Here is a 15,778-nt window from a genome sequence, read left to right on the forward strand (position 1 = left end):
TATTCTGTTTACATTTGTATTGGTTATTAAAGTGGTTAGCGTGCATGGTAGCGTTACTAACGATAATAATTCTGTTGCATCATTTGGAGAAAACGTGGTTGCCGATAACTATTATTCCATTGGTAGCGAAATGTTGTATTTTAATCGGCACCAGTTTTAACTGGTTGATATTTATGACTATGGTTATTCTATCATTTTGAAACACTGGTTTATTTCACAGCAAAAGTTTTTATAAACGTTGTAGAACAGTATTTAAATCACGATGTTGAACTAGTTAACAGCTGAATAAAAATTATATTTTCATCAGGTTATGAGTCCCAGTACCGCAAATAAACATTAGTGAATGTATATCAGTTTATATAAGACGTTGTCTTGGATATTTAAATTTAGTATAAGGGCGCTAACGCTATAATGTATTGGTACCGTATAGGACATAAAATTTGGGATCACCATCCCTCAAAAAACAAATGAAGTGGGTTGTAAATTGATTCATGAAATTACAGGAATCCCAAATTCCAATTAATCTTCTTTTTGATAACAAAGTTAGCGCGAAGTTTTTTTTTAATTGTGTTTCAATTTTTGGGAATTTCTGATTTGAATTTTGAGATGAGACTCCTAGACGAATGTGTTTACTTTTCAACACAAAGTAAGGTACCATGCAGGGAGTCGGATACTATAACTTTTCGCCTTTTCACAGCAATAAAAATGTGTTAAACGTAATTATTAAGAGCGGACGTAGAAACGAAGGCATTGTCATGAACGGATATACTGCATTTTTGTTTACTTCGTTTTATGAATTTTCAAAATCCCTTATAGTTTCTGCAAAACAGGGATTAACATTAAAATTTGAGCTGCTAAAAATGATTTATTGAGAATCGCAAATAAAAACTCTGGTTGATACATGTTTGCAGAAACTGAGAAAGAGAACTGTAAACTATTTTACTCTTAGTTTTCATGTCTTATGTATGATGTTAAATTTGGAATTTCGGATTACTCTCATATAATGTCATGAACCAGTCTACAATATTGTTACGAATTTCGGTAATTTAAAATCGGCGTGGGTAAAACTCAACAACTTACTTCTTACTACCTCAAATTTACATAGCTAACTGCACAGCGATTATGTACAAAATAATTCTGGAGTAACTTCACTGGATTCTCTATATTCGCTGGACTCGACTCGTTGATTGAATTGGCTGAATCATAAGTGTTCTCGAAGGTGGCCTTTATTTAAAGCCACATTTCTCTTCTAGAAGTTCAGCAGTCGAGGTCTTTCTCGATTACCCATCGCGACTTCCGTTTCCAGGCTTTTCTTTAGCGAACGCCGCCCGGCCACTGTCATCGCCGTACATACTAGAACCCCCGTCGTACCGGGGCGGCGTATGGGTTTCTTTCGTAACAATATAGTTCATTAGCTCCCTGAGGTATTGTGATCACAAATCTATATTGATCGTGTGGTTTGTATAATGCAAATTTTATTAAAGTATAGCAGGAAAAATTAGGTGTTCAGTATAAACAGTGTCCAAAAGTCATAATAATAATGTTCTGTATTTTCATCCACAATTTGAATTTTAATTACAATTAAGGGGTTTGGACGATACCCTTCGAAACTGCCACTTGTAAACAGAAATTTTTCAGTATATCATTCCTATAACTACTATTAGGATGTGTTATGAAATCACCAAAAATCGTAACATGATATTTGTACCATGACTTTTGGTGACAGATTTTCGTATACTAAATGTTTCTATTTCACGTTCATAATCAAGCTCAAACTGAGTACTTCACTAGAACTGGTGTAATTTATGTTTTCATAATTAGCGTTGGTGGTCATTACCAATGTCACTGTCAATCAACAAATATAATAAACGTCAAAATAATGAAACAATGTTTATATATATATATATATATATATATATATATAATCTGTTACCCTCTTTTACCCATTGGGTGTCGAGGGGGGAGACTTTGTGGAACAATGTTTATAATTAGAACTAAATTTTACCATGAGTTGTCTAATTATTATATTGTACAGTATGGGATCTGTTTTGGCCTTAGATTAATGCCAGATAAGTTAATTGTCGTAATGTTTTGCTGAAATTACTTTTACCGATAACCATTTCACTGTCACGTGATTCATTTAACTGCACTGTGTAGCTTTGGAGCAAGTTTAGACAGTGCTGGGCTAAACATTATCTTCACCTTCAAACAATGTTAATAATACATAGTTTATTATTATTGAGAAAATTTTACTTCAAATGTTACAATCTCCACGACAAAATTCCTGCAAATAAAAAAAAACGATTTTCATTTTAGAATGGAAAAAATTGGTCGAAAGTTATTTCGACTGAACTTCCCTCGCTTCTGAAGTACGGTCCAACAAATACGGCTTCTCTGAAAAAATATAAAATTTAATTTTGCGGAATATTATTTTTTCATGATAACCTCTATGGAGCAAAAACAATGTAGAAGACACTAGTCACAGTGTAATAGAAAAAAGAAAGTTTTACCTTCTTAAAAAAGACACTTTGGGCCCCCGAGAAGGTTTTACTTTCTTTAATAAATTGACTGATTCATTTTTTTTTTTTTTGGTCACTCTGTATAAGCAAATCTAAAAAATATGAGTGCAATAAGTTACAAGTATAGTCTGATCATATTTTGCAAATTTTCGAAAGAATTTATTCGGCAAAATTTTGAGATGACGTAATCAATCTTTTGGGGTTGACAAACAGATACATTTTGATTAAAAACTTAACATGCTTACAATAACTTCACAACGTCAAGATTTCAAAGTACATTTTCAGTTTTGCAATGCTTGATTTAATCAATAAAATAAATTGACACAGTCATTAACTTTTTTCAGACACCTCGTATAAGCAAATCTAAAAAATATTAATGCAGTGGTAGATCACAAGTATAGACTCATCATATTTTGCACATTTAAGATTTTTTCAGCAAAATTTTGGGGCGGCGTCATAAAATTTTTAGTGGGGATGAGCAAATACATTTTGATAAAAAATTTAGCATGCCTATGATAACTTTAAGACATCTCAAAGATTTCAAAGCATTCGGTTTTGTAGTTTCTGATTAAATCAATAAAATAAATTTACACATTCATTAATTTTTTTTAGTCACCCTGTATATTCAAATACAAAAAATATGAATGGAATGATAAATCACAAGTACAGAGTCATCATATTTCATACATTTTAGATAGGATTTATACGCCAAACTTTTGAGGTGACGTCATCAATTTTTTGGAGGGGATAAGTAAATATATTTTGATGAAAAATTTATCATGATTATCATAACTGTAAACTATCTGCACGATTTCAAAGTATTGGGTTTTACAGATTCCAAATTAAATTGCAAAATGTTGTTTTATAATATAAATTACATGTGTAGGACTATGTTATTTTATACATTTTAAAATGATTAGACAAATTTTGGTTAGCGTTTTACCATCTACATGATATTCCTAATATAAATACAAATTTTGACAACAATCGGCCCAGTACTTTCGGAGATTATTTGTCTTATAAAAATCCGGGACGGCAGATAGACGGACAAACAGACGGACAGACAGATGGACAGACAGACGGAAACGGGAAAACTATTTCTTCGTCCTCTAGAGGTCATGAAAGGTCGAGAAAATGTAAAAGTAGACAGTTGGCCGACGGACTCGATTACAATACTTCCTTTGCTTACGCTCGAGAAGTAAAAAGTTGCGAAATCGAAAAAATAGCATGAAATACACGTTTTATAGGAGACATCTTAAAACATTCATCCCTTAGAAAACTCGTTTGAGGACTCGTTCTAATTTTGAGTTTCGTATTCTAATATAACGTCTTATGCAAATTGTTTTTTGATATATATTGTTTTAATATCGGTGTTGTGTTATCAAAATCGGGGATTAAATTCAAGTAAATGTTTTGAAACACGATTCAGAGTTCCCTTGAAAAACATTTATAACTGATTTAGCACTGTATGAGGGCCTTACCTTCGACGTTGCGTAAACTCATCGGCCATGATGGTTCACACCTCTAATTAAAGGCACACACATGGGCGCCCTGATAAAAAAATAAAATAAAGGAAATCACGTGCTATAATAATCTAAATTAAATACACGAACTTTGATTTTTTAATTTAGAATTTGTATCACATTGTTACAGTATACGATTTCATCGTAAGTTTCTTCACATATAGTTTAATCAGGAGGAGCGTGCCGCCAGTGTATAGTGGGCTAAAAACATCCAGGGTTGCATTGAATTTGTGATTTATGGTTTTCTGGGTCCAATCTTCATTGTTAACTTTGAAATACCAATAAAATTTTATTAGATACTGATGTAGTGTAGGAACTGTATGCAGATAACTAACGCAGAAAATACGAACAAATACTGTTTGAGTGGGTTATTAGAATTAACTAATTGTCAAAAATTTCTCTTGTGCTGCTATTGCCAAACTTAATCCAAACGCTTGTCGCCATATCATTTTCAAGTGGTTGGTAAAGTTAACTTATGACATTTTAATAATAATAAATCAGCAATAAATTTTGATCGGAATTTTTACTGTCAACAGTGTTAATTTTGATAACAGTGCGTTGGGAGTGATAGTTCCACCAATTTCAAGTAAATTTTTTTTTACCAATAAACATTTAGACAACGCACTGAAAATTTGTAGAGTGCAGTTTCGATCTCCTTAGGTCTCATCAGTACAGAATACTTTAGTGATTGTTTAGGACTCGTTTTGTCTACAGATTTTCATTCCGTTTGATTGAAGTTTCTTGAAATAAATTTACATTAAATTTTATATGGTTTAGATTTTTATCTTTCTTGTCTAGGAATTCGATGGATAGAAGTAAGAGAGACACAGACACAGAAGAATTTGTTTCCTTATGAGAAACATTTTGGATTTTACTATATATTTAAAAAAACAAGGAATATAAAATGCATGTATAACCAGGTACACATAGTTTTAAACATCCAGACGTTCTATATTGATGTTGTCGTGTAAGCCTGGATGCTCATTTTGTGGTCACGTGAGGCACATGTGATCACTCCTTTTGTTCAGTAAACGGACTATATGTGCAGTTGGGAATTTTTTAAAATCACAAATCAGAGTACAAATTTTCGACAACATACGAATTCTTTTTCAATAAATTAAAATTGATATTTTATCTTCACCAAAAGGTTACTAACATCATCGCAAAAATTTGGAAAAATAAATAATAATAATAATAGTGAATAAAAAACTGATCACATATAATGAAATTTTGTTATATATTACACATATTCAATGAGTATTTATTTTATAGTTTGTAGATAAAAATAATAATAGTTAACTTTTTTAAAGCTACATATTTTCGATTAAAGTTAATAAATTCAGGACGTTTCTAAAAATAACCAAAATCTCATATGTGTTATACATAAAACCTTCTAAATTACTGAAAAGATTCATTCATCTGAAAAATGGCAAAACGTGTCAAAGCTCACTCCTAATCCCATCCCAATTAAGCACTCTTGCAAACAATGTTTACTTCCGTTGAATGCGAGGTTATTAATTAAATTTTAGTTAATTTGAGAGTCAATTGTTCGTTGAACGGAACAGTTCATATTTACGTTTCCTAATTAGTGACACATTTTCAAAATGTAAAAGAAACGAAAAAAGCGAAAAACTAAATCGACCGTTTCCGATCGGTGTCGGGATCAACCGAACAGGTTGCCTATTCGATTCGAACAGGAACTTTGTCGGCAGTCGTCGCGCGTCCGCTAGTATGGATGTGACTGTAGTTATCTCTCTTCCATTCACATCGTTTTCGTAAACTTTTCAAACTTATCTAAGCGTAACGGACAATTTTAACGCAAAGAAGTGATTATTTTGACTATTCTGTTCGACTTAAGTGACTTTTTTTTGTCCACAATGCTTTGTTTGGAGGTGTTTTTCGTCGTTGTTGGCGCTTTAACAGGTGAGTCAACTTGATATTGTGCAATGCCACCTGAGATTATTCGCTTTGTTTAGGTGTGCATAACCTCACATTTTCTTGTTTGTTTTAATTTTTTTAATTTGGGTTTTTTATAAGTAGCCGATATCATTTTTTGGCGAAATTGTTTTGAAAAAGTAATTATGTATTATGCATTTACGTCGGTGATTTCCCCCAATTATTTTTATTGAAAACATGATATTGCTAATGTGCTATAATTTAATTATTTATTTCAATCTTGTAAAATACAAAATTGAACATGCGTTTATCAACAAATTAATTTTTGTTCTTTTTTTTTTGTATTAATATTAATTCAGAATGATATCATAAAATAATCAATCAAATGCAAAGTACGACTGTCTTTATTTCGATATTTTTAAATGCTAATTATTGTGTACCTATTTCTTATTGAGAATTTATCAAAACACTAGCTTTTCTGAATAATTTTAGATTTAAAATTTTTTGCAATTAAAATATTATTATTTTAATACTTTATAATGATGCGACTACCGCCATATCGTTTATTATAACTTTTTTTATGTATATTATATTTATATATCAAAAATGTAACACCATTAAGCTATACAAATGACCTATTTTAGCTCTTTAAATTATGTAGCAAAGAAGTGTAACATCCATTTTGAAAAGAGAAATGACATAAAATACATTTACTTTTTTCACCGTATATATAGCATTAGTTGATTAGTGAGACTATTCTACAGAAAATAATTTAATTAGTGAAGTAATGATTTAATTATGTCACTATATAAACAGTAACAATATGTAATTTTTTATCAAAATATGTTAGTTCTATGAAACTGTTAAATCTTCAGTTAATAATTAATTACCAAAAAATTGTGTACTATATGTACCGCCGTAGCTAGTATTTCAATAAAATACAAATGTGGTGGGATGGTTATTTGATTTTCTGTGTTACGAAATAAATGATTCCTGGTTTAGTTATATAGACGAACGTCAACAACAAAAAAAAAACCGTTATACTAATGACACAATTTTTGGCGAAGTTACTTTTAAATATTCGTCGTTAATTTACATACAAAATGTGATTCCATCAACCAGTCAAGATGACTTAAATAATTTAAATATTGTTGATTTTTCCCAGGCAAAATAGCTCTCCTATTGTTCAGATAATTCGTAGGCTGTAAGAGCCAAGTTTAATGACAATTTGCGTAGCCGAGGCAAACGTGTTATTCATAATTTATTCTGATGCGCTGGTACGTTTTTGTTGAAAATTAAAAGTATTTAACGTTTTCTGGAGATGCCATACCAATTTCTTAATTAGCGCAAAGTCTTGTTACACTTCCGCAACAAAAATATGTTTGTGTTCACGTAAATGAGCACAAAAATTATTATTATTAGCTAATTAAATAAATAATCGTAGGGTTTATTTAACAAACTTGATGATTTTTTCTTTAAATTTTGGTAACATACCAACTCATAAGTAACAAATAGGCATTAAAAAATGTGTCCGAGACTGCAGTACTGCAAATATTTTAATAATACACTTTTATTATTATAGTTTGCTTACCAAAATATGATTGTGTGGGAATCATTTATTTTTATCGATTGTCGTAGGAGTGGTTCAAGTCGGGTTCAACTGATGTCCTTAACATTCTGGCAAAATAGTAACAACATTTGTAATTAGTACCAGACCGTCGACATCAAAATGAATAATTGCATCCACACCAAAAACTTGATTTAGTCTCAAATAATAATTATTTAGTATTTAAAACCAGATCGTCGAAATTCATGTGGTATTGTTTGAATTTAATTCTTCAAGTGTCCAATTTGGTTTTGTAGACTTCAACGTTGGTATGCGCTAAAAATGTATTGAAATGTTGAATATTTTGTAATTTTTACTTTGCATAATACGAAATTACAGGTTTTCTGTTTTTCATTTATCTGTGGTCTATCTGAAAATTTTGAGCGAGTAATCTTCGATACCATTGTACTGATTATTCTCACTACTTCAAGTACTTCATGATTGGTAGTAGGAGACGGTAAAACATAAAAAAATGTTTCTTCATTCTCTTGAAAGAATTGACAACGTCAGCCCAACATTTTAGGTATTTTACTTGTAGTATGCAGGTTCTTCTACTCGTAGTTTCCATTAGTCAACTGATATTTTTAACTTTATTTTAAACAAATAATTATGTTAAGTTTTAAAATTTATCTTCAAACCACATAATGATTTTTTTGTTGAATTTTTAACATTAATCACTATGATTTGGGAGTGGTAGAACATCATTTTAATGTACCACACCCATAAAATCAATGACGTCATCCTAGAAGATTATTAAATGCATCCTTGTAAACTGCGACAGGATGTCGCAAAAAGATAATATTTGATCTGATTTTATTGAAATCTAAAATAAAAGTCTAAAAATTTCGACAAAATTCGAGAACACAATTCCGATGTGGTTGGTATTTCGTTGTGTACCTATATAATTTTATTTTGGAATAATTAGTATGGTATCCGTTACATAATTACGATCACAGAATTACAACTTTTTATGTCCTAAAAACTGTATTTTCTTAATGTCGTAAATTTTATAAATAAAATAGCTTAAATTTTTTGCTTTAAAACGGCCAGAAGTAGTTTGGAGGAAAAATAAAAAATATTAAAATCTAAGCCGAATCTGTTGTCGTGATTGAGCTCATATACATGTAACGACATACACATTTTTAATTTAAAAGAACTCACAGTTATATGTCACATCAGTGTTTTCAATATCAAACGATTTTGCTTTGTCAGATGTGACTTTTTAAAAGAGCTGGAGGAAATGAAAAACATTCTATAATAAAATGACATAAAACCCGAGTTGTGTTGTTATCCTCGTGATCGATGTCTCTCTCTCTAGCTTAAATTTATTGCGTCTTTTTAAATAATTCTGAATAAAAAAAGACTTTCTGTGTAAAATATATTTCTTTGATGTTGATTATTTCATGTACCTTCCAAAATTATGTCTACAAATCAACAACATTTATTAAACAAGTAACACTAACCGTAATATTTTCATCAAGTTGATTGTTATTGAAGCTATGAGAACAGTGTTTTTAGCATTTATTAAGGGCAATAAATTATAAAGTTAACCACTCAATCAATTTAAGACAGTACAGCAAAATATAAAAATATTTCAACTTCATGTTGAAATGGGTTAAAAATGTGTGTCTTTTGATGTTCTTTTTCTGTAAGCGGGACACGCCTTAATTAGATCATAAAAAACAAATACAAAAAGTGTAACACTAAACTCTCATTTGAATGCTAATTTAAAATGACTCGTGAGCTTGATGGGAACTGTCTTTAAGGGGGACATTTTTTACTGTCGTTCCTGCAAAAGCATGTTTAGACGGCTTTAGTATAGTTTACTTTGTGAATATTTATGTAGTGGCAATACATTACACCCATGTTTGAAATGTGTTTCAGTGCGGGATCGATTTTTCTCCACACTATAGATTTCACTTTTTATCATCAAACATGCAAAATATTTAGAAACAAATGGGGAAATATTCCCCACAAAAAAGATACGGACATGTTAACCGGAAATGTGTCGACAGTGAAAAATGTAATTTGTTTTGTTTTCCAGGAGAATATTTCTGAAGCCTCGTTCACTCCGTTTCTCGTATATTACGTATGGCAAGATATAAATTCATCAAAGTTCTGTATGCATGCATGCAGATGCATATGGGAATAATTATCCGGTAATACGGACTTTATAACACGCTGTAATAGTCCATCGACAAATTTCTAATTATTCAGTTCCATTTCCTCCGAATCATCCATTTTCGCACAATTCTCGGCATATGTCTTTATAATCGCGCTATTTGCTTTTGAGCAAATGCCCACTTTTCTCTGTGGGCGTTTATTTGTTCAGCTTTCGGTAGTGCTCCTTCTGCAGCCTATAGCGAATAACACGAATCGGCTGTAAAAGTCTCCCACTATTAGCATGAAATTTACAAGAAAATGGAAAAAATGAAATCTGAATTGAAAACTTTTTACTTCTCAGTGGATGGGAGAGATGAAAGCTAGATTATTCTTTTTTGCTTCGGGTGACTTCCCGACATATGTGCCAGTAATCTGAGAGTCATTTTTAGCAACCTTGAGATGACAAATTTGAGGGTAAACTCGAGCGACTAGCATACCGCAGTTAATCACCTGAAACGGAAAGGGATTTGTTAAATATTAACGTGAGTGGTGAAATTTTTGATGTATGGCTCTCGACAATTTACCAGGTTTTCTCATTTATTTCAATCATTTGCACACGTTGTAAACGAACGGATCAAATATTCATGCTTGTTTAGAGCAATTTCAAAGTCGTACATCGTTAATTGTTGGATGTGGAACAATATAAAGTCCGACTGATGTTATAAATATGCAAATTGTATTCAACACAATACACAACTAAAACATTAAAATAGGTATTTGTAATATTTTTATTAAAATCGAGGTCTGGAACATTATTTAACAGAATTATAACAATAAGTTGAAGCAGTGTTTGTATTTTTGAAATTAGAAAGTTATTATGTATCTTAAAAACTAATCAATGTTTCTGGAACACTTTTTGTTTTTTGAGTATTCACAATGCTAATACTGAAAGCTACGGCTTAGGGAGTTGACTACTAAAATTGTAAGTACTTTGTAACATTTGTTTTATTTTAGTAGTAAATACCGTGAAGAGTTAATATAGTTATTGACGGATTTCTTGATTTCATTAGTTGTTAAGCAAAATTTACGACAAATTGGCTAGTGAAAAAAAGACCGTAAAGTCAAAATTTTACGAATCAATACGTTTTTTCAACATTTCGCAACTTTTACACATGCTTTTTCTAGGGGCACAATGTTTCTAATCTGGGGAAAGTATTGTCATCTTGATTAATACTAATAATAATATAATATCTTTGATATGTAATTTCGCCAAAATTTTTGAAACGGTGTTACATAAATCTTTCATTTTCAACATTCACAGTTTAATTAGTGATTTTCAGCATGGATTTGTCAATGGCCGGTCTACTATTACAAATTTGTGTCTTTTACTCAGTTTGCAGCTGACCAACTTGATGCAAAACTATAGATTGATGTGGTTTACACTGATTATTCTAAAGCTTTTGACAAACTTAATTATAATATTCTGTTAGAAAAATTGCTTAACTTTGGCTTTTCTGATTTTCTTATTAAATTAATTGGTTCTTATTTGTGCAGAAGATTACAGCGCGTCAAATATCAAGGTCACGAGTCGATAATAACTGTTGTACCCTTTGGGGTGCCTCAAGGCCCAGTATTGGGACCTCTGTTGTTTGTTATATACATTAATGATATCGTTAAGAGCATTAAGTCAAATGTCTTAATTTATGCTGATGATTTAAAAATTGATAGATAAATTTCATCAGTCTTGATGAAATTTGTCTTGATGATCTTGATATTTTTCTACGCTATAGTTCTTCTCATTTTTTTTATTATTAACTAGTTATACATTTCAAGTGAAATAGTAACTGTCCTTGCGGACTCTTGCAATCCTTTTTACTGGTGGATCAGTCCATATTCTCCGTTCATTTCTCTTCATAGCCGCTGGTGAGTTTTCGCTTGTTGTACAATCTTCCTCTATTCTTTTCTGTTATTGATGCTTTTGTTTCTCTTGCCCACATTAATTTCTTTTATATCATTCTCCACTTGTTCTCTCCATCTGCTCCTTGGTTTTTCTCTTCGTCTCTGTCGGTTTCCATTTCGTTAAAATTCTTATTGGATCGTCTTTTGTTTTTCTGAAAATATGGCCGTACCATCTTATCCTCTGCGCCTTGCAAAATCTGACTATGTTTTCTTGTTTCAGTATTTGGTCGATTTCGTAATTCATCAGTATTCATATTTCTCCATCTTCTGTTACTTTTGGGTCTATTATCTTTCTTATTACTTTTCTCTCGAATACTTGCAGCTTAGCTTCTTCTTCTTTCGTGATATTTGCGTTTCTATTGCATACGTCACTATTGGTCTTATTGTTGTTCTGTAAATTTTTATTTTCGTGTTCCTACTAAGTCTCTTATCTTGGAGCGTTTTCTTATTGCTGTAAAATGCTTTGTATCCTTGTTGAATTCTTTGCTTTATGTATACGTTTTCGTTATTTCTGTCTATTATGATTCCTAGATATTTGAAAGTTTCAACTTCTTCAAAGCTGTATTGTTCTATTTGTCTGCCCAGCTGTTTATCTTTCTTCCTATCGCACTGCATGTACTTTGTTTTGGATTCGTTGATCGTCAGCCCTCTTTCTTTGGATGCTTGTTTTATGATTCGAAATGTATTCCCTAAATATTTTTTCCTTCTGGTGATAATCGCTATGTCATCTGCGTATGCGATTATTTGTACTGATTTCTTGTTTAATGTACCTATGTGTTCTATTTGCTTTATTATGCAATCTAGAGATGTAATGAACAATGTTGCTGCCAGGGTGTCTCCTTGTCTTGCTCCTCTTTCTATTTTTATGCCTTCTGTCACCTTTCGCCCTGTGTTGATGACTGCTCTCGATTAGTCTGATAATTTTCTTCGGAGTTTTAATCCTCTCTAGGTCTTCGATTATCTTTCCTCTGTGCAATCGGTCGAAGGCTTGTTTGTGGGCTACGAGTAGTATGTGTAGCTCAATGTCGTGCTCTCGGCTTTTCTCCTTTATTTGCTTTAGTATGTGTACTGCATCGGTCGTCGCTTTTCTCTTTCTGAAACCATATTGGGACTGTCCTATTATCGTTTCTGTATGCTGTGTAAGTCTATCATTTACTATAGTTGTTAAAGTGTTCCCAGTTTAAAGTGGTTTTTATGATAGGTCCATTGTGTCGAAGTTGATGATGGGGACAATGGAGTAAATCCCTAGCCATAAACGAGAAAGTGGTCGGTTTCTTGCAGGACCGTATTTTGTTATTCAACTTATATTGTCCGTCCTAGGGTAATAATGAGGTGTTAATGTTTATTATCTTCTCATAAAAATCACTTTAAACTGGGAACACTATACTATTTTATATGGGAAGTTTAGCATCGTGATGGCTCTGTAATTGTCACAGTTCGCCATGTCTCCTTGTTTCGGTATTGGTGTTATTACTCCAATTTTCCATTCTCTGGGCATTTCTTCTTTAATCGATATTTCTTCTATTTGTTCATGAATTCTCTTGTGCAGTTGTTTCCCTCCGTATTTTATTAACTCTGCCACTAATCCATCGTACCCGGCTGGTTTGTTATTTTTCATTTTCTTAATGTACCTTCTACTTTTTTTGTGTTGGTGCCGCTTCTGTTCTTTCAAGGTTTTCGTTTATTCTTGTTTCTTCGGCATTACTTTTCTTTTCGTTGTCTTCATACAGTTTTTCATTGTGCTTTCTCCATTTTTCGTCTTCGATATTATCGTTGGGAGTTTTCTTTTCTTCCTTAGGAATCTGTACAGTGGGGTCGGGGTATTTCTCTTGTTTTCTTTTTCTATTTCGTTCATCCTCTTTTATATCCATTCTGTCTTCTTATTTTTTTACACAATTTATTCGATTCTTTTCTTTATATTCTAGCTATTTTTTTTCTTTCAGTGCTTAACTTGCACTCTTCATCGAACCATTCTTTCTTTTTTTTGTTTTCTTTATATCTCACAGTTTCTTTTGCGGCTTCTATGATGCAATCTTTTAGAACTTTCCATTTCTCTTTTATATTATCGGTTTTTTTTGTCGTTTCCAATTTATTCTGGTATCTCTTTTTGGTCTCATCTTTTTCTAGTTCTTGTATATTAAACGTTTTTTTCTTTGACTCCATCGTTTGCTTTGTCGGTACTTTAATCTTACATTTCACTATTACTACGTAATATGTGGTCTGGGTGTATGTTTGCTTCTTTGCATGATCTCGTGTCGTTGATTACATTGCTATTTTCTTGTCTTATAAGTATGTGATCTATTTGATTCCCAGTAGTCTTCCCTGGCAGCATTCATGTGATCTTATGAATTGCTTTATGTTTAAATTTTGTGCTCATTATCATATTGTTCATTGCGGCGGCTAAGTCACATAATATTTCTTCATTCTGATCGGTCACGTCATGTAGGGTGTGTGGTCCAGCTACTTCTTGGTTACATAGTTTTCTTCATATTTGCGCATTAAAGTGTCCTACCAGTATTAGTATGTCTTGTTTCGGCATTTTCTCGCATATCTCTTCTAGGTTCTCATAAAATGCCTGCTTGATTTTTTCTTCTGTTGTTTTCGTTGGGGCGTATACATTTGTTAGTGAGATTCGTTTTGGCTTGCAGTTAATTCTTATGCTCGTACTAGGAATGCTGTTTCTTCGTTTCCCTGCTTCTCTCCTCCTCCATACTATATTGCATATTCTCCTCTGTCTATTACTCTCTCTCCTCCCCGTCTTACTTCTTTTAAGCATACTACATCTACTTTGTATTTTTTTAGTTCATTAGCTACTTCTTCCATTTTCCCTGGTGCCAGTAATGTTCTTACATTCCACGATCCGATTCGCATTCTCCGTTCTCATTTGCTTCCTGTAAATTACAGTAATTGCACTTCTTACAAGATTTGAGTTGAAGGATCTGAATGCAAGACGAATAAAAGCTTTGTTGATCTTTCTTAAAAAGTTAGTAAATTTTGATATTGACTGTTCTGATCTTCTCAGTAAATTATCGTTCTTCGTTCTTTGATCGTCTCCTCGTTCTCACCCCTGTTTTTATCTGCGATGTGTAATCAATATAACCTGCTTCAGAATTTCTTTGATATATTGAGATAACTTTGCTCTCTCATTCCTCTTTCTACAAGTCCCTTTGTTCTTTCTGCATTCAATAGATAAATTTAATATTATACCTGCGTTTGAATTGCTTAACTATTCTTATCTGGGTAAAGCAGTAAATAATTAGCTGCTGATTATGTTTTGCAATTTGTTGTTGGTCTGTAATTGGGTTCACACCTGATGACCAACATAACCAACAATAATAATACCGTGTTTAGAAAACAAAAATGTTCTTCCGTTTCTGGCTGTGTATCTGTTTGCAAATAATAAATTATTTTAGTTGGAAAAATCTTACTTTCCTTCTTTTAGTTTCTGTGAAGCAGTCTGTTTCTTCCAAATCTACAGTGATTCCCGCCACCTTTTGGCTTGATTTCCCTAAGATCTTTCTTCTACTATCTTCTTCTAGCTATTCTTACAATTCTATCTTCTCTCATTCTTGATCTGTGTTCATCCATTCTCTTCGTCTTATTCTTGACCAATCATTATATTAGTTGTAGTTCCAGCTGTTCTGTAATGTTTTCTCTTCGATCCCATGTGGTTTTAGTAACAATTCTCCTCATCGTTTTCATTTCTGTGGTTCCTAAGAGTTGTTCAGTTTTGCTGGTTTTTGTTTCAGTGCATATATATTTATTTCCCTATATGTTGTTTCACCTGATCTTTAACTACTCCACAGTTTATCATGTGTATTCCGAGATAATCGAATTTAGACAGGTACTGGTTCAATGATCTCATTGTAAATTTTCATTTTGGATCGTACCGGTTGTTTACTGATTACTGTTTACTGATATATTTAGTTTTTTTCGTTGTGATTTTCATGTCATATTTTTCATATGGCTATATCGTCTTTATTAATATTCATTTGTAGCTGATCTTCTGTTTCATCAATCAATGGTGCATCGTCAGCTTAGCAAATTGAATAACAGAGCATTTAGAGAAACTCCTTGCCTTATTCCGGTCTTTGTTCTTATAGATCTTAAATACCGGCCATTTACGTTAATTAATCGTTTTTAATAGTGTCAACCGTATTTTGTCAATGCTT

The 15,778-nt window shown here is 32.1% G+C and overlaps 1 protein-coding gene across 4 annotated transcripts in view; it reads left to right on the plus strand.

Annotated features, from left to right (window-relative positions):
- The first annotated feature begins 5,759 nt into the window (after positions 1 to 5,759).
- LOC135131156 (fasciclin-2) overlaps positions 5,760 to 15,778 on the plus strand; it is a 173,743-nt gene continuing 163,724 nt past the window's right edge. For all 4 annotated transcript variants that reach the window (XM_064058737.1, XM_064058743.1, XM_064058748.1 and 1 more), the window contains exon 1: positions 5,760 to 5,965. In XM_064058737.1, coding sequence (XP_063914807.1) covers positions 5,920 to 5,965 — 46 coding nt within the window. In that variant the 5' untranslated portion in view covers positions 5,760 to 5,919. The remainder of the gene's footprint in view (positions 5,966 to 15,778) is intronic.

The sequence above is a fragment of the Zophobas morio genome, unplaced genomic scaffold (assembly GCF_036711695.1).
Source record: "Zophobas morio isolate AGI-343-1 ecotype UQ-CSIRO unplaced genomic scaffold, CSIRO_AGI_Zmor_V1 ptg000002l, whole genome shotgun sequence".
Classification (NCBI taxonomy): Eukaryota; Metazoa; Arthropoda; class Insecta; order Coleoptera; family Tenebrionidae; genus Zophobas; species Zophobas morio.